At 46.2% G+C, this 19,848-nt stretch overlaps 1 protein-coding gene across 1 annotated transcript in view; it reads left to right on the top strand.

The window, feature by feature from the left end:
- The window catches only part of CACNA1C (calcium voltage-gated channel subunit alpha1 C), a 559,438-nt gene that overhangs the window by 353,370 nt on the left and 186,220 nt on the right, over nucleotides 1-19,848 (top strand). The window contains exons 5-6 of the mRNA XM_023516536.1: nucleotides 2,866-3,024; nucleotides 11,407-11,603. Of these exons, the coding sequence (XP_023372304.1) occupies nucleotides 2,866-3,024; nucleotides 11,407-11,603 (356 nt within the window). The remainder of the gene's footprint in view (nucleotides 1-2,865; nucleotides 3,025-11,406; nucleotides 11,604-19,848) is intronic.

The raw sequence follows: 19,848 nt of genomic DNA, 5'->3' as shown, positions 1-19,848 counted from the left end.
CTGGCTGGGATGCTCTAGTGGGTGCCGAGGCCCCCCGAGCAGGGTGGGGACATGAGCAGCAGAGCATTATATAGGAATTCCAACAGCTTCCTTGGCAGCTGAAATGAGGTCCACAGGCCACTTCAACTCCCTCTTGGCCTCTCTGCAGCCTGCCTGGCAGCCTCCATGCCCCCTGCAGGCCCTGAAACTCACCTGCCTGGAAAGCAGCCTCTGGTGTAGCAAAGCTGACCAGCTCTCCACAGTAGCCTCAGTGTTTGCTTAGATGGTGAGTTTTGTTACTCCTTTATATCCTCTGAGTGCCCACTGTATGCTCTGTACCAAGCCAGCGTGAGTGATAAAATGGTGAGAAAAGCAGGCACAGTCCCTAGCTTCACAAACCTTAGCCTAAAGAGTGAGACAAACAAAAATGTTTTAAAGTTGCTCTAAGCAGCAAAACATTGGTGAGTCTTCAGAGCACCTTGAGGAGTTGGGGAAAAGCATTCCAGGCAGAGGGAACAGCACATGTGGGAGCCCTGTGGTAGGAAGAAGTAGAGCATATTTGAGTCTCTATAAGAAGTGTTTTCCTGGGGAAGGAGGGCAGGTGGACCCTGCAGGGCCTTGAAAGTCACGAGAAGGATCTTGGTCTTCATCTTAAGAGCAGGAACACCCACTAAGTTTCCAGCAGGCCTGTGGACCTGCCCCTCTGGCTGCGGCCCAGAGTGGAGCTTCCCGCCTGGCATCTCCTGTTTCCCAGGTCCACAGTTTCCTTGCCAGTTGTGCCCCTAAAGGCCTGATGGGACACCTCCCCTCCTGGCCTTGGCAGACTGGGTCAGGGGTTTTCCCTCCCCCTCTGTGAGTAGCACTGAGAACACTCTCCCCCCTGCAGACACTTCTAAAAGTCGCTTTGCAGTTCAGTTTCCAACTTTCTTCGTGGCTTCGCATACTTTAACGCTAATGTGTGTACAACTTGCTAATTAATGGAATCATTTGGATCTGAAAACATCTTGTTCTAATGGGAGACTGCAAAGCACTCTCATTAATTCACAGGTAAAATTATTCCAGCTTTCTCTTCTTTTATTTTTTTTCCCCCAGCTTGACTTAATAGCTGGGGAGAATGCTTCTAATTAGCCTTGTGAAAACCACTCCACCAGAGTGTTATCGGACTGAGGAGTCTGTTCACCTGTCACCAAAGTCCATCAGTAGAGAAGTAGATGAACGATCAACAATTTTATTTATAAAAAAGTTAGCAATTTTGGAGAACAACAAGGGTATCTCTTTAAAGCACTGTTCTGCCCTCTTGTTTTTCTTTATTATTTTTATAGTAAAAGTATATATTAGCCATGCTGCTAATCATCATAGTACATATTAAACAACTTTCTTCTCATAGGTTGATAGGTTACATAGTCTCTCCCTATTTTAAAGTGGTTATCCCTTTAAAGTATTTCTATTTTAGACTAAATTCATAGTTGGTCACTACTTAAATATTAAGGCATTACTAACTTTACTTTGTACACTGGATCTTTGATTTGTCACTATGATCTTTGGGGCATCCAGTTTTTTAACTTTATCTATGAGACAAGGCCTTGTATGTCAATAAATAACTTCAGATGGTGGTACGTGGGCTGGTCCAGCCCTACCAGGGCCTGTCCAGCAGCGTTCTATAAGTAATGGTTATTTGGGATATAGTGGCCACCAACAAGAGCACAAAGAACCAGTGAGTGCCTCGGGGTTTGGGGAGAGGGTGGTCAAGGTTTTGTTTATCGGTGATGAAGGTATAAAGGTGACACTCCCTGTGCGTGGTGCATAGAGTGTGGCTGGGATGAGACAATGGGGAGGCAGGCAAGTCAGGTAAAGATACTAGAAGTGACTCAAGTGGCATGACTCCAAGAGGGTGTCCTATGCCATGTGTGTCAAAGATAGCCCCCGAGATGACTTCCCACACAACCGACCGAGCTGGAAGGGAAGAGAAGCTGCCCTATCCCCTAGGATGTGAGGCCTTGGGCATGCAGTATGGGCAGAAATCCCACAAGTGACTTTCCTGGGGCTGCGTATAATCTGGGTGACTTATAGGTAGCTACCTTTGTGCCATTTTCAAAGGAAAATTTGTAGCATCCTCTTTAAACAATTTGCATTCTTGGTGTGAACTTTGTGGTGTAGTTGAGCTTTGAAGAAAGGGGTCTTTGTCCGGTTGAGTCAATCCCACACCCCTGCAGGCCTGCGAGAGACCATGCGCTCAATGGGGCTTTTCATTGACTTTTATTTTTCTAAAGGGATCTGGGAACTTTTTTTTAAAAAAACATTTTTTTCTTGTGGTATGTGTGCATAACAAAATTCACCATTTCAACCATTTTTGAGTGTATAATTCAGTGTTGCTAAATATATTCGCATGGTTGTGCAACCGTCACCACCATCTATCTCCAGAACTTTTTCCAAGGCCACCATGAGGAAAACTTTGGTAGATAAAGTCCCTGTGTGGCTGTGTCTAGTCCAAGTGAGTTCTCACTGTGCTGAGATGCTGCTCTCCGAGGAAAAGATGCTCAGTTGTCTCCGAGATGGGATATTAGAGAAATTGGTGGTTATGGATGAAAACAACATGTCCTTCCCCTCGGAAGCACAGCATCTGCCAGTCCTTTTCTTCGTATTTGCCTCCAAGACAGATTTGGATCAGGCCAACCTGGATTTATATCTCTGTTCTGCCACCCACTGAATGTGTGACCTTAAGCCTCAATTTCTCCCCTCTAAAAACTGGGGCCTGTGATACCCACTGGTGCAGCTGCCGGAGAGAGCGTGTGGGCTCGCGTCAGCATGGCGTCCAGGCCAGTGCTCCGTTTGCCAGTGGAGGCTGAGGCTCCAGCCAGCTCCCTGCTCATGACTGTGTTGTTGCAGGTCTGCAGGTGGTTCTGAACTCCATCATCAAGGCCATGGTCCCCCTGCTACACATTGCCCTGCTCGTGCTTTTCGTCATCATCATCTACGCCATCATCGGCCTGGAGCTCTTCATGGGCAAGATGCATAAGACGTGCTACAACCAGGAGGGCATCGCAGGTAAGGGGAGGGTGCAGGCGAGCGCCTGGAGGCTGTGCCGTCCCTCCTGGCTGGCCCCAGGCAGCTGCGTGTGCTGCAGCCAGGTGGCCAGCAGTCCTGGCAGGGCCCCCTTTGTTCAACCCCAGCTTTCTATGCCATGGTGAAGTGAAAGGCAAAGGCCTGTATCCTTTTTTCTCTCAGCTCCAATTTTTGTTTCCATCTTCGTTAAAACAGCCAAACATGGCAGAGTACAGTGGCTCATGCCTGTAATCCCTGCACTTTGGGAGGCCAAGAAGGGAGGATCACTTAAGACTAGAAATTCAAGACCAGCCTGGCAACATAATAAGACTCTATCTCTATAAAAATAAAATGATAAAATTTAATTTAATTTAATTTAAAAGTTAGGCATTGTGGTGCACACCTATAGTCCCTGCTACCCAGGAGGCTTAGGCAGGAAGATTACATGAACCCAGGAGATTGAGGTTACAGTAAGCTATGCCACTGCCTTCCAGCCTGGGTGACAGAGTGAGGCCCTGTCTGTTAAAAAAAAAAAATTCAAATGCAAGCTTTGTTCAGCACTATTAAACACTGAGTGAGCTAAACAATTTGAAAAACATTTTAACAAATTAGTAACCTGTCTTTTGTCAGTCTATCACTTTTTAAGCCAACCCTGAATACTTTAAGAATCAGAGCTACCCTGATGACTGTACCTCTCTGCTCCATCAGCACTTCCATGTGGCTTGTCACCAATAACCCTCAGGAAAGCTCCTCTTCTGGAAAAGAGGCTCACAGCCCTGAGGTCTTTTCACCTTCCTGGGGCTGGACCTGGCTCTTCTCTGGTTAGATTTCTATGTATCCCTTCATAGGCAGAAGTCCCAGGCCCCTATTCCAGGGTAGCAGAGGAGAGGGGGCTGGATTCACCCCCTTGCCAACAGCCAACTGCTTTTCCTCTAAAAGGGTTAGCTTTACCCCATGATTTCTTAGGGCTTTCCTTTTGAGAGGAAAGCCCTCTCTCTTTGTGTTCCTTCCATAAATCAATACATTTAACAAGCAATGTGGCTCATTAAACACTTCCCTAAGTAGAACTGGAGTTCTGGCTTGCAGGCTGTGCTGCAAACTGCTGTCCTAAGTTACTAACGTCTCAGCTTGACCTTTTAAAAAACATTTAAACAGAAACTGACAAGGCCTTTAAACAGATATATAAAGCATTTTAACACAAAGAATTTGTTGAAACAAATCCCCGTGCCCCAAATGGGTTAGCCATGTTACATTTAGAAGATTTTTTTTTTTCCAAACAGCAAGATCTTAGTCTTTGGCATCTTGGTGGAGAAAGGGGAGCAAGCGTCTGGAGCACTGAAGGATACCTCATTCCTCCCCACCTATAGGGCATCTCATGTCCCTTCAGCCCAGTTAATAAGTTAAATTTGACCCCTCTCACTTTGGTGAGGAGGGAATGATAGCATCTGTACAGCAAGGAGTGAAATTCATATTCAGAAGCCAAAATAGGCTACTTGGCATATATGAACGAGTTTGATTGGGTGGATTGACTGGATATTTGGAAGGTTTCTAAGTCATTGCCACATGACCACAGTTTTTAAAAAATAAATAAATAAACACAAAACCTATAAACCTAAAGTCACAGAGCCAAACAATTGGTTTTGCTTCTTTGATGGAGAATTGTTTCACTCTTGAGAGAATTTCTAAATTACTTAAGTCATAATAGTAATTTTAAAAGCTTGTGTTTTTAGAAATCGAGTCTCTTTAAAATTGGAAAAAATATATATCTCGCCATTAACTAAAATTCTGAGATTTTGCAGCCTTGCTTTGAAAATTATCAAACAATATAATGAATAATACGATACCTGACAATTAAGTTCAGAAACTCATCCTAGAAAAGGTGCTGGATACCTCAGCGCTAAATATCACTAAGGTTGCCTTAGAAGTCCTGCCCTTGGGAAGCTGTGCACCAACAACAGCACCTAGTCCACCCTTTAAAGCAATTTCAGAACTCTTTTGCTGGAACGGCCATCAGAACTATCATTGTGTTATCCCTGATGTCCTGAATATCATCAAAATGTCTTCCTTTTAATGTTTCCTTTATCTTCAGGTAAAGAAAAATATCATTGGGTGGCAGCTAAGGTGAGTAGGGAGGGTGTTCCAATATAGTTTTTTGTTTACTGGCCAAAAAGTCCCTCACAGACAGTGTACGTTGGTGAGCTCCTTTGGGACCATTTTTGCACATACCTTTCTCATGCCGAGATTTTCAGTTAAGGTTTTCCTAACTTTTCCTCTATTGATGCTTACTTGGTCTGGTATGCTTCTCACAATCAACTGATGATTCTGATGCACAATTCAATGAATTTGTGCAGTGTTTTCATCAGTTCTGCTTCTTACTGGCTCCCTGACCTCTCTTCATCCATGCTGCCTTCTCTGCCATCAGAAAAATGTTTAATTCATTGGTACATTGCCATTTTCTTCATGGCATGATCCCCATAAACTTAGACTAACATGTCCCTGATTTTACTTCCACTTTTGCCAAGTTTAACAAAATACTTAATGTTTGTTCATTGCTCTAATTCAAGCTCCAACGTTCTCACAATAACACACAAAAACAGGCAGCAACAATAATGAACACCACTCAGCAAGACACCACCACATGACATCTGTGAGACACTGATGGGCCAAGGCTATGAAACCTTACCAAGCTGTCCATAAAGTGCTGTCAGGGTCGCATGGTGGCAAGTTTACGAACCTAAGTACCAGATCTTTGTATTTCCCCCTTATTCAAAGCCTTCCTTTTGTTCAGTTTGATCTGCAGCTAGTCCTGAAGCAATAAATTTATATTAGTTGTGTGCCTTTGTTAGAGCTCATTGTCAAACCTCCGTAAGAGCTGACTGTAGCACAGCTAAAGTTTATGCAATTATATTGAAATGATCAATGACTCCTTTGACTCAAACTCCTCAGGCAGTCACAGAGATAGGGAGTCTCAAAGATTCCCTGTCAGCTTAGCAGTGAATGATGGTGTGGCTTTCACCAAGATGCAGGAGAGTGAAATGGTGAAATTCTGCCATGGAGCCAAAAATGACAGCACTGCCGTGCAGTCAGATATTATGCACCACAAAACAAAGGGGAACGGCTTCAAACACTGCAGATGACTGCAGTCATCACGAGGGGAGAATAGCCTAAAGTATGGTTTCTGATGTGGCAGGCTCCTCCAAGGGGGGATGAACCTGGGTTGGAAGTCAGCGGGGAGTCAGTCCTCAGTGGTCTCAGATAGCCAGGGAAGGGTGAGTGTGGTAGACAGAGAAAACATAGGGTGGGGAGTTCTCCAGGCCGTAGCCAGAGGGGCCAGTGAAAAGGCAACCTCAAGCACTGAAACCTTTCATGGCGTCCTCTTATCTTCAAATAAGGACCAGACATGGTCTCCCCCATGATAATAGCCAATGGAAGCCCATACTGTCCACCCTTGACAGGAAACAGGAGCACCTGAGATGTCGCCTGCCACCTGCCATGAGCCTCATCCAGTTATTTTGGGGGTAGTTTTACCTTTGTCCTGCACATTAAGAAAAGAAGTAGGCTCCCATTGTGGACATGACCGTGAGCTGGGGAGCCAGGGTATCAGAGGACAATGAGAGGCACGTTCCAGAGAGAGCCTTGCCAGGCTCCAGGGGACAGTAGCCTCACTGCCAAAGACTCTGAGTGGCAGAAATCTTTCCTCTAAATTCTCTGCAGTCAGAGCTCACTCTCCCCTGGTTCCTAAACCTACCATCTGATGACAATCCAGGGGCCCATGCCATCACTTCCATAGGACAAATGCCACTCACTGTCTTTGGCGCCCCATCCACCGACAGGGTGACTATCACTGAGAAAGCAGAACATCATGCAGGAATGTGGGCATAGACCTTCATCCATAAAGCAGAAGACCAAAAATTGCAGTCTTTGATACCAACCCCCAAGTGTTTTGGAGAGTTTGTGTCACCTTTGGAATAGGTAACCTTTTAATTTTTTTTTTTTTTTTTTAGATTTCAGACTTGGATTAAATTACCATATTATCTGCAAATTTAGATTATACAAAAGTGTTTTGTGAGCTATTATTATAATTTTTATTTATTTTTTTGAGACAGAATCTCACTATGTTGCCCTTGGTAGAGTGCCCTTAATAGAGTGCATCATTGCTCACAGCAACCTCCAACTCTTAGGCTTAAGTGAGTTTCTTGCCTCAGCCTTTCAAGTAGCTAGGATACAGGCGACTGCCACGCACCTGGCTATTTTTTGCTGCAGTTGTCACCATTATTTAGCTGGCCCTGGCAGGGTTTGAACCCACCACCCTCAGTGTATGTGGCTGACGCCATAACCACTGTCCTACAGGTGCCAAGCCCCTCATTTTATTTTTTGATATTATTTCACAGACTATGAATTTTATATGCTTTTAGATTTCAGAATCCACTGGTGTTGAGCCATGTTTCTATAAAGTCCATACAAGACAGCCATGGAGCTGGCCAGGTGAACCAGGAGGCTGCCTCTCAGTGGGCAGTCCCTAGTGAAGATGGTCTCAGAAGAGGCAGCTTTTCCCTAATCCCTGAGACATCTGCAAGGTGCCTTCTTGGTTCCTCAACAGATACATCACCATATGCCGATACCTTTTGTTTCTGGTTGTCCCATCTGTTTGATGGTGCGCTGAGCCAGGTCACTCTGAATAGCTCTCCCAAGCACAGTAATTACCCTGGAGACTGGCAAAGAATCGGTTGGCTAAAACCTAGAAATGAAATCATCTTCACTCTATTCACTCCTTGAAGTTGGGTCCTAAAAAAGTAATTTATTCTTGTTGGTAATTTCTCCTTGGAACCGCTAAGTGGAGCTCCCCCAGGATCTCATGTTTTTGTTGGTATTAACTGCATTTCTAAAATCTCTCCTAATCTTCGCCTCCATTATTTCACTGAAAACTTAATTTGGACTCTCCAGAATGGCTCTTCCTCTCCTTGTTTTTGTTTTAAAATGTGGAACCTGCATTGCTTTGTTTCTTTTCCCCACCTCATATTCCCACTTTCCTCCCCAGGACTTCATGACTCTGCAAAAGAAAACCAACCTATTTTCACACTGAAGCATGTTGCCCCTCACCCAGCTGGTTGCCCCCCACCCAGGAGCACGTGTTGCTAGGACCTGCTGATTTGTGTGTGTTCACATTTTTCAAGCGTTCCCTTTAGTGCTTTTTATAGTTACCTATTTTTACCAGATCATCACTGCTTCTTAATTGTTCTCAAATCTTTTTTATTGTTGTTCAAGACAGATTTAAAATAGCAGAGCAGCACTTAAGCCTTTAGATAATCTTTCTGAATCCCAGACCCTTCCCTCTTATTGAAGAGATCACTTCCCCTGGATGCCGTTTTCTTTTTAACATATATTTGTGGTGGAGCACGATCCAAACTCACGTAGGCAGCCTCCCCTTGTCCGCAGAGTGCAGGGTACGCTGTCAGATGAGCAGTCCCAACGTACATCTTCATTCTGCTAAAAAGCAAAACGTGAGAAAAGAAATGCCTCTCTCTTTGTCCTGTCTCCCCTATCATTCTGGCACTTTGATCACAGCGACTGAACACATCCCTCTAGAAATGATCGTCCAACAGAATGGATGCTCTGTTTGATTTTTGTTTTTCCAGTCTGTTTAACACTCAATTTTTAGATGTTTGTTACTCACTTTTTTGTGAGTAACTCACTTTTGTGAGTTACTCACTTTTTTGTGTGTGTTATTTAGGTTTGGGATTTATTTTTTAGTTCCCCTCATCTTTATAGCCTCACAACCAAATTTCTTTTTTTCTTTTTCTTTTAATTTTATTTATTTATTTTATATTGGTTCTGGTTCACTGAGGATACAAAGAATTAGGTTATACTATTTGCCTTTGTTAGGTAAAGTCCCTCTTATAATTGTGCCCCACCCCCAAGAGGTGTGTCATACACCTTTACCCCATATCTCCCTCCCTCCTCCCCTCTCCCTGCCCCCTCATTCCCCTGTCCCCCACCTTGAATTGATTTGAGTTTTTTCTCTTATGTGAGCAGGTTTTAGATCGTCTGCTGGCTTCATATTAGAATCGAGTACATTAGATTCTTGCTTTTCCATTCTTGTGATACTTTAATGCCTCTCATCCAAATTTCCAAGGGCTTCACAATTTTAAAAATCACACACACACACACACAAAATGTTACTAGAGGGCAGCTTAGTTTAGCCACACTGATACAGCCCTGCTGGGAGCCAGACCTCAGTATAAGGAAAAGGTGAGGACGCTGTCATTCCCTCAGACAGTTCAGGGACCAGGAACACAGACCTTTACACCTTGGTCAGTGAACAAAGGACCTATACGCAGCCTTAACCACCAGGCCAAGAATAAGCCAGGAAGCAGCATTAGTCACAGTAACCCAAACCTGGAATCAGTCCAAATGCCCGTCAGCTGGTGAACGGATAAACACACAATGAAATACACTGCTCAGCAGTAAAGAGGAGCAGACGACCCTGATGGATGCAACGGCATGGATGCAACTCACAAACATTATGCTAAGTGAAAGGAGATGGACGCAAAAAGCCTCGCAGCGTGCGGTTCCATTTATCTGAAATTTCTAGAAAAGGCAACGTGATGGAGACAGAAAGCAGGCCAGGTTGCTAAGGGCTGGGGCTGGGAGCTGGGACCGGCTGCAAACAGGCACACGGGAATTTTAGGGGGTGGTGGAAGTGCTTTAAAATGGATTGTGCTGATGGCTGCACAACTATGCAAATTTACTAAAAATAATTGAGCTGTACATTTACATTGATTAATTCTAAGGCATGTAAATTATATTTCAACAAAGCTGAGAGAAAGAGAGAGCAAAGAAGAGAAAGAGGAGGAGGAGGACCAAGAGGAGAATGAGGCGGAGGAGGCCACAAAGATGACCAAGAAGACAATGATGACAGTGAACGAGGAGGAGGAGGAGGGAGGGGGTGCAACTGGGCCTATATTTTCAACCAAAGCACTCAACTCCACTCCCCCAAGAATTATCTCTCAGTTAAGGATTAATATTTCTCCTCCATCTTCCTCCTGGGGAGTGAACAGTTTTGAATTTAAAGCCACAAACTGAGAAAAAGCCAACCACCCGACAGTGTCCGGCACAGAGCCTATGTCTCGTGGGCAGAACAGTCACGGCTGTGATAGTGTTGATAGGCAGGAAATAAGAAAAGCCCCTGGGCGATCTGTTGTGTGTCAGTGAGGAACCCGAGCATATCCTCTCTCTGGAAGCCTGTCCCCTGCTGTTAGAGGTGGTCCTTTATTAGAATGGGGCTCTCCTCCTTTTGTTATTGTCAGTACTTTCTGTAAGGCTGAGAAACGGTCCTTAATTTCACAACTCCTGTGAATTCTATTACCTTTTACTATTACCTCCAGTAGCTGGGGCCAAGACTTTCTCAGTATTTTAACATAATGAAAATTATTACATCAGCCAAGTCTTATCTAAATGTATGGTCTGCACTCCAGGATCGTAAGCTACCCCTTACTGCATTGGTTTGCTGGTAGCTATTCCCAGCGTGGGGAATGAGGCCAGGCGTTGCCTCAGCCTTAGACAGCATGTTATGTGTTTCCTGGAAGCCCCGTCCATACCTAGGAGGTGTTCCCCCATCACCTGCTGCTACCGTGGGTGGTAGAGGAAGATGACTCTTCTCCTCTGAAAGGCATTAATGCCTGGAGCTGAGGGCAGAGTCTTAAAGTCCCCCACCATAGGATAAAATGTGGCCAGCAGCATTTGCACTCATACACTGTTACTCGGACCCTGCAGGCAGGACTGCTCCCTGCAATCAAAGTTTATTTTCTGTGCTTCATCTGTATAAGGCCACACTGTAAGGGGACTTGAATCTCTGGCAATGAGATATGAAATGGACCCATATGTAGCCAGCATTATTGAATCTGATCAGTGTAGCCCTCAAAATACACTCTGATATTCTGACAGAAGCCTGTACGCACTTTCCACCAAAAAAAGAAAAGGTGGACTTCCTCTCATTTTTCTGGACAATTTCCACTTGAAATGGTGGGATCATTGGGCTTTTTTATTTGCCATTTGACTATGATGTTGACATGTTACAGCAGAATGGACAATAAAAATGGTTGTCTTTGAAATCAGTTACTCAAGTTAAAAGACAGCTTTTATAACAATCCATTAAAAGGACTAAGCTACTAAATGGACGGCAGCCTGCGATGGATGCCTGGTTCCCAGCGTTGTTTGGTTCCTCTGTGGGGGGACTAAATCCAGTGTGTCCTGCATTGCTGTTGCTGTTTGCCCGCCCATCAACCTGACCCCATCACTTTTCCCTCTAACTTCTTTTCTCCTTTCTCTGCCCATCTCCCTGCCTCCCTTCTGCTTCCATCTCCTCTTTCCCACTGGCCATTTGAGATGTTCCAGCAGAAGACGACCCTTCTCCTTGTGCACTGGAGACAGGACACGGGCGGCAGTGCCAGAATGGCACAGTGTGCAAGCCTGGGTGGGATGGACCCAAGCACGGCATCACCAACTTTGACAATTTTGCCTTCGCCATGCTGACCGTGTTCCAGTGCATCACCATGGAGGGCTGGACGGACGTGCTGTACTGGGTACGTACACAGCGGGCAGTGGGCAGCGCAGGGCAGGGGCACAGTCTTCCCTCAACACCTCTCTGTTCTCTCCCCCCACGGTGTTGGGGTGACATACCCTTCCTGATGCGATAGTTGATGAGAGTCTGTGATTTCTTCGAGGTCACAAACAAAGAGAAACAAAGCATGAACTTTTCTCCTACTGAGCCCCTTCTTCCCATTCAAATACCACCTTTCTGTTTTTCTGACCCTAGTGAGAGACATAGCTGTGGGGTCAGTTTCTGGAATAAGCTGGCCAAGCCTGCCACAGGGTCTGTTCAACTCCTTCTCCCATTGTCGAGTCCCTTTTCTTGCCTCTTTCCCCAAAAGAGAGCATAGAAAGTAGAAGTTCAGGAGGAAGAAAAAGTCAGGCCTAGTCTTCTAAAAAGAAACTACTTAAACAAACCATTTTTGTTGAATAGTAGAGCTATTACAGCTTTATTTTTTATTACTCTTAACATTAGAACCGCCATCCCACAAATGCACTGGTGTCATTTTTAGTACTGTCAGAACATCCTGATGGTTATGTGATGTGTATTTAGAAATACCCCTTCTTTAGAGCTAACCAATCAATCTTCTCTTACTTTGAAGATGCCCCCTTTATCATCCAGCAGGCTACACTACTTTGCTGGCCTAGGAGCCACCGAAGAGCCGGATCTATAGACAGCCTGTCCCGCAGGCAAATTTACACACCATATTTGAGCTGTCTTCATTACTGGCAGAGTCAAGTCCATTATTAGGACAAACTCCAGAAAATATATTCTTTGTAGTATCTCCTACTTCAGCATGAGACACGACTTGCCAGAATCCAGTGTTGTTCTCCAAAATTCGGGTGAATAAAAGCATGTTGCCAGTCTTAAAAATACCATCTCTCTCAGAGTTTTGCAAATAGTCAAATTTATTTGGCCATCGTGAAAATAATCTAGAGCCTGCCTAGGGAACATGTCTGCAAATGAAAGCAGGGAAGAGTGAGAATGCTTCCCACTGAGCAGAGCTGCCAGTTACAGAGGAAATAATGCCAAGAGAGGTGTTGACTTCTTCCTGTATCCGAAGGAAGAGTTTGATAACAGTTCAGCAATGTGGCGTACAGTATTCTGTCTTCTAATTTTCTTTTTTTGAGCACCATGTCCTGTTGATTCAAAAACCCTGTTGTTTTCCCAGATTTTTATGCCAAAACCCAGTGTTGCTATGAAATTTGGACCTCTCTGTAAATGAACCCTTGAAATTTGCCTGAGTACTTTGTACCCAGCAAACATTCTTCAAGTGTCCTTGCATGCCAGGGGTGCTCCCGGGCTCTGAACATTAAGTCATAAACAAGAACTGTTCAGGCTGGGAAGCTGACTAAATTCTAAACTGACTGATGGTGGTACAGCTGGACCAATGCCATGGCACACTTGCAGAGTTGTGATACTTTCAAAAAAGAAGACAAAAGTCAAATCTCCTTTGCCTCCACCTATAATGAAACCCTGGAAAACATTTCTCAGGCTCATGCTCAGTAAGAACTTGGTTTTGAGTAATTTGTAAGACAGAGGAAATTGAGCTTAGGACACTTAGGCAAATTTATTTCATTTAGCAAACCAATCCAATTCCCAAGTGGCTCTAACTAGTCCTTCCTTGGGTAGGTCCCTCTGGCCAGCCAAGGGCAGAAACATCCTTCTGCTAATGGTCAGTTTCTGCCTATGTGCATGGAATAAATGATTGCATGGGACTACGCCTTGGGGCCTCAACCCCTGAGCTTCAAACGCGTTCTTACGTTGCTATGGAAAAGCCTTTCATGATATTGAATTGAGGGCAGGTGGCACTGGGAGTGTGGGTGTGGGGTGGGGAGCATCGATATAATTTCCTTTGCTCAATGACCATGCTGTGTTTTTGTGATCTTCCTTCATCACTCCCTTCCTCTCCCCCACCTCAAGTCATTGATACCCCACCAGCCAGATGTGACCCAAAGAAACACTGTCATAATGACAGCGAGTGGGGAACGAGAAGATGCACACAACTGCAACCACCAATTTTCAGCAGCTGTGTTGTGCTTTTCCCCCTGGGGTGTGTGAGATGGAGCTCAGGCTGGGGATGGAAAACGTGTCAGAGGTGAAGAAACAATCCCAGACTCGTGGGACATGCCTCTCTCTGATTTTCCCAGCCCCTTTCCAAAATGGCCATGTTATATGTGTGTGTACACGTGTGTGTGTGCGCACACACACATGCGCATATGCACACCTTCAGCTGAGACTGGCTTCTGCTTCGGTATTCATGACAGAAGCACTTCCTAGCCCAGTGCTCCTGCTTTCAGACAATTTCCCTAATTGCTTTGACCTTCCTATGGCCATTTCTTCCTTTCTTTCTTCTTCCACCCTCCCCTTCTTCCTTCCGTTCCCTCCAGCGTTCCTCCTCCTTAGCCTCTAGGACCATATCTCTAACCCACAGACTCTAAAATCTCCAAGTGTTTTAGCATCACAAATGTTGCTTTCTAAATATAAAATAGCCAGACCTCCCTCCAAGCCACTGAATTACAAGTTCCAAAGTTAGGGCCCCAGTGTCTGCATTTTGAGAAAGCTCTCCAGGTGATTCTGATTCCCAGGCTGGGGGTTGAAAACCCTGGAAATGTAACCTGTCAAACCCACAGGGGCTGCTGTGATGCCACTAGATTTGAACCCGTCTTGGGAGGTAGTTTCTTTGGAGACTGGAGAAGTAGGTCTTGTATGCAGAATAATGAATGTCCCTGAGAACCCCAAGGGCGTGTCAAGGAAGCTTGGGAAGGAACAACCAAGACCTCCAGGCATAGCAGTGAATGAAAACCTTAGAGCAGGGCCCTCTCCAAACCACCAACAGCCAGATAGATGCTCCAGGGGAAGAATGAGTCAATAAGCATCAAAAAAGCAATTGGTCAGTGACTGGGTATGGCCTGGGTAGAGGGGACCGGGGAGATCACCCATAGCAAATGGCAGACAGTTGCCTCCTATTGTGGATGGCATAGGGTCTGTTGTTCTTTTTCTCTGACATCTGTTATGAAGAGTTAGTGGACTAAAAATAAAAATTTGGGCAAGTCGTGCTTGAACATTACCTCAGCTAAGAAAGCTATCGCCCACACATTGGGTCAAGGCCACAGCAAACTGAGCGATTTGCTTAGAACATTTCTTGTACCCAGCACCTGTGGGGGGAGTCTGCAGGCGATAGGGTAAAGAGGCTGGACACTGTGGACTTGGCGGCTCAACCAAAACTCAGGTGTGGGCTGTAGTTTCCTTGGGGAATTCTTAAGCCAAAGCCTCACCATCTACTCCAACAAAGTCCAATCCTCTTATAAAGATAGGTGGATAGGTGAGGAGAGCGTGCTCAGATGAAAAGCACTGGCCTTCAGGGTCAGTGAAGCACCAGGAGGGAGAAAAACCCAGCATGGTGTAACATGACCCTTGGTTTCCGTTTCCCCTTTCAGATTTTGTTTTTAGACTCACCATCCTAGCCTCCTGCATATATTCAGGACTGTTCATCTCACGTGGTCTAGACATGTGGTCTCTTAAAGATACAGCAAGATCAAGCTGATTGCAGGGCTCTATCTGTAGGATTCTCTGGCCAGTCTGAGAACTCGGGTCAGCTTGAAGCTCTGAGCATTCCCCCTTCCACACTGTAGCTGGATCACCGTTGGGTAGCATAGGCGCCAGTCAGTTATGTATCTTTTTAGTGCTAACTTTGTGCCCAGAACCCAGGACAGCTCCATGCTTGTGGGAAACAGCATGACTTGGCCGCTGAGCTACAGTGTAGGACACCCAGGAAAGTTGCATGGGAGAGCCATGGGGGAGGGGGAGCAGTTGAGTATGCTAGAACATGTGGTGCCAGCTCTTAGGGAATCAGGAGACCTGAGTCCTTCTCCACAGCACATCCCATCATTCTGTTCTCCCAGTGCCCTTCTTACTAGGGACTCCTGAGAATGTTGCGTGCAGTGGAGCGCAGTAGAGTGCCTCTGGCCTGCATTTTCCAGGGTTCCTGCCCTCCCTACCCTTTGGGTCACCCTCTTCCTGACATCACCCCCAATTGGTTTCCCCATGATCAGTTTTTCTACTCATTGTTTTAAAAGTTTTAAATTTCCCTTAAAAATATGGTTAGAAGAGCTGGAAATGGTGGTGGCTCACACCTATAATCTCAGCACTCTGTGAGGCTAAGGCAGGAGGATCACTGAGCTCAGGACTTCCAGATCAGCCTGAGCAAAAGCAAGATCCCACCTCTACTACAAATAGAAAAATTAGCCAGGCATTGAAGCAGGCTGCTTGTAGTCCCAGTTATTTGGGAGGCTGAGGCAAGAGGATCACTTGAGCCCAGGAGTTTAAGGTTGCTGTGAGCTATGGTGGCACTATTACACTTCAGCCTGGGGCAACAGATCAAGACTGTTTCAAATAATGATAATAATAATGTTAGAGAGAATACTTAATGAAAAAATCATATAAAGGAAAGATTTTTAGAATCAAAAGGAGTATCTTTTCTAGTATCTGGGATTAGTTTTGGTTTAACCAACAGAAGAACTTGGGGACAAAAGTTGAATGTTTTGATTTTCATACATCGGTTGTCAGCTCCACACTTCATCTTGCCATCCCACTTACTTATCCAGATGTGCCGAGAGATATTCCTACTAAATTCATACACATGCACACTTCATAACAAGACGGCCACTGATCTCTGGGCTTGGTGCTGTTGAAATATCCCTTATTTATGACAGAGGATTTTTGCATCAAACTAACTTGAATTTGAGTGTTTTACCCTACTTTTCCCTCTCCATCTTGGCTTCAAAAAGTCACCTCCTCTCACTACGGAATATAGGAAATGAGTCTCTGAGGCATCAAAAACCAAGGCGGGCTGGAGCTGAATTCGACCGATGGCCTAACAGTCATTCTAGTGCACTAGAAACCCTTCAAGGAAAGCAGAGACAGCATCCTGAGCTCTCTGTCCAGTATTGGGGCAGAGACAGTGTTAGATCCGACCTGGGACTCTGTGGTCCTTGACTTTTACTCTGCCTCACAGTACTACCCCCCACTTAGTACACCTGCTGCTGCTTAAAACAGAGTTGCCACTATCTCGACAGGAAACTGGCCCTTTAGAAATGTATCAAGGAAGGGAATCTCCATCTCTCAAAGCCATTATTTATTTGCTTATTGAGTTTTATTTTATTCATTTCATTAGTAGTAGAGGAGTCCTTATTATTCAATAATTCAATTTAACACACATTTATTGAGCATTTACTATGTTCCCAGGACTGGGCAGGGTGGGGGGAATGGGCTCAGAGGAGCACAAGGCCTGCCTTCAACAATTCAGGCTCTAATCCTGTGAAGGAGTGTGGCTGAGTGGCACAGGTCACACACCCCATGGGAGCAGAGGCACAGAGCACCCCAGGGCAGACTGGGGCTGGTAGGCCTCAAGGCTGGGCAAGAGAGGTTTCCTCTGCCTGAGAAAGCAAGCGTTGTGCCATCTGGAAGACTGGAGAGATCTGCATTTTAGGTTCTGTCCACACACGTTAGCTGTGAGCCAGTGTCCCTTCACAGACCTGCAGACTGGGGGAAACCACTCTCTACAAAGCCTCCTGACCTTCCATACAACCTCAGTGCACCATCCCATCTGATTTCAGGGATTTTTTTTATGATACATGGAGGAGTTTATTTTGTTGGTTTTCCTTTTCTTCCCCACACAAATTGGATTTTTACTCATGCTCTGAGGTGCTCCTGAGTTCTCAGCCTACAGCATAAGCGGGTGCAAGGGAAGGAGTCAGGTGGCACCTGTTCCCTGCCTGCTGCTCGTGCAGTGACCCAGGAGGCTGACACTTGTGTCCTAGCAAGCAAGATGACCTGGGTCATGAGTAGTCACAGACTGGCAGAGCCATTCCTCTGGGTGACTGGCATTCACTGGCAGCAGCACATCCTGTCCTCAGATGACATCTGTGTAAAGCACTGTGACTGTTATGGGCTTACACCTCCTGCCTTTTGATGGCAGGCAACAGCCTCTCTCAACATTCACTGTAAGTGTCCAGTCATTGTGGATCCACAGTACCTGTGACTCCAGGAACCATGTGGGTCATGCCACACACAACCTGAGAACCCAGGGAAATCAGCTAGGATCAAGAGCAGCCTTGAGGGGACAGGGCAGGGAGATGTGGTCCCTCCTATGTATCTTTTTGGGGAAAATAAATGATAGGTTTGAAGGTTTGAGACTGAACTTCCCCTTAACGAATTACATAATGGTTTCGGAAGAGTCTGATAGTTTTCATTGAATATCCCCTTTGCTTCATCTGCAGATCCTTGGACTAGAAAGGCTGTGTGTTTCAGCAAGGGCAGGGTACATCCCGGTAGTTCTTGGGCCTGAGGCCCTCCTGGCTGCAACTGGTGGACCTCAGGGTTCATGTCTGGGCACTTTCATCAGGAAAGTTATAGAGATCCAAAGAGCATCCAGCCTAATGGTTTGAGCAGATCTTGCCTTTATTTCACCTCCGAATAAGGGTGTCAGCAATCTGGGTCAGTTTTTTAAAGTATGGCTTTATTTATTCGTTCTCTTCTTAGTAGCCCCGTTCCAGCTGATTTAAGACATCAACCTCATCACTCTAGGCATCGCCCTACTTCACAGCCACCTAGCTTTGTATGCTCTCTACCAAGTCTACCCCTCAAAGTAGGTGGCCCAGAATAAAGAGGAGAAAGTAAGAGAAACAAAAGGGGCCCTTACCTTTCAGACCAGAGCTGGGCAGACCAGCAACTTGCCTTCTGGTGGCCGTGGGGCTCTGCCCACCCCAGGAATGGTAGTTTTCCGAGGATTCCCTGGAAGCTCATTCATCTCTCCTTTGTCCCCCTCCGCTGCCCGTCCCCTGCTGCCCTCCACCCTAAGCATCTTATAGAACTAGCCCACAGCCAAGCTAGAGTCAGAAGTGGGACAGCAGCAGGGTGGGGACTGTGAGCTCCTCAGTTGGGCCCTGGCTGTCAGGGACCATGACCATGAGGTCCGAAGCTCCCGCTCTTGGAGCTAGGACGCTAGGAGCCCTTCCTTCACCTGTATGTGACAGGAGAGTGCACCCAGAAGCTCCCGCTCTTGGAGCTAGGACGCTAGGAGCCCTTCCTTCACCTGTATGTGAGAGGAGAGTGCACCCAGACAGATCCAGGGCCCAAGGGAGTCTCCCAGGTTTAGAGGTCTGTGTGGCCTTGAGGACTGTGTTTTCCATGAAGTTAGATGTTCACAGAGCAGCCAGTTAAGGAGAAATTTCATTTCAAGGGGGTTGGCAGAGTCCACTCATCCCTCTCTGGACACTGCCCAGGCTCTGAAGGCAGCTCCATGAGGGGACACGGTGAGCAAGCCCCTGCCTACTAGGACTGGCTGCCCCTACCTGCCAGCTCAGGACGGACCTCCTCTGCCACCCTCCACTCTCTGACCCACACGTGGGCAAGGTACTCCTACAGGGCTCGGTTAGAATGAGCTGCTCGGTGACAGGAGCAAGCCAGTAACTTGGGTCCACGTGGGCTCATGGGTGCACCCTTGAGGCCATACACATGGGGCTACACACATGTGCATTTGTTCTGGTGAGAGCCTGTACTTTCCACCAGCTCCTTCTGACCTCTCCACCCTCCTAAAAAAGTAAAGAAGCACTTTTTTTTAAGAGACAGAGTCTCACTTTATTGCCCTTGGTAGAATGCCATGGTATCACAGCTCACAGCACCCTCCAACTCCTGGACTTAGGCAATTCTCTTGCCCCAGCCTCCCTAGTAGCTGGGACTACAGGCGCCTGCCAGAACACCCAGCTATTTTTTTGTTGCAGTTGGGCCCAGGCAGGGTTTGAACCCACCACCCTCAGTATATGAGGCCGGCGCCCTACTCACTGAGACACTGGCACCACCCAAAAAGCACTTTTTCCTAGAGGAAAAGGAAGGCACTTCTGACCCATTGGCTGGGTTTACTCTGAGAGAGGAAGAGCCACAAAGATGCCAAAGGCTCCCCACAACCTTGGATCTTGGTTTCCATCTTCCCCTGCAGGGGTCTGGGACTCCCAACCCTGGCCAACTTACAATCCTGTTGCTTTCAGAGTAGCAAAGAGTCTAAAACAAAGCACAGCATCTTATACATGGTCAGTACTCAGCAAATACGCTGAGCAGATGTGGACTCTGGTAGGACCAGAGAATAATCAGAGATGACAGCTCAGTCCCCGTAGTAAAATGAGGCCTGCAGAGGTGGCCCATCTGGGTCATGGCTGTCACCATGGCGGCCAGTGGCC

Source organism: Otolemur garnettii, unplaced genomic scaffold (assembly GCF_000181295.1).
Source record: "Otolemur garnettii isolate 467f Iridium unplaced genomic scaffold, OtoGar3 scaffold00092, whole genome shotgun sequence".
Classification (NCBI taxonomy): domain Eukaryota; kingdom Metazoa; phylum Chordata; class Mammalia; order Primates; family Galagidae; genus Otolemur; species Otolemur garnettii.
This window is presented reverse-complemented; position numbering and strand designations above follow the sequence as displayed.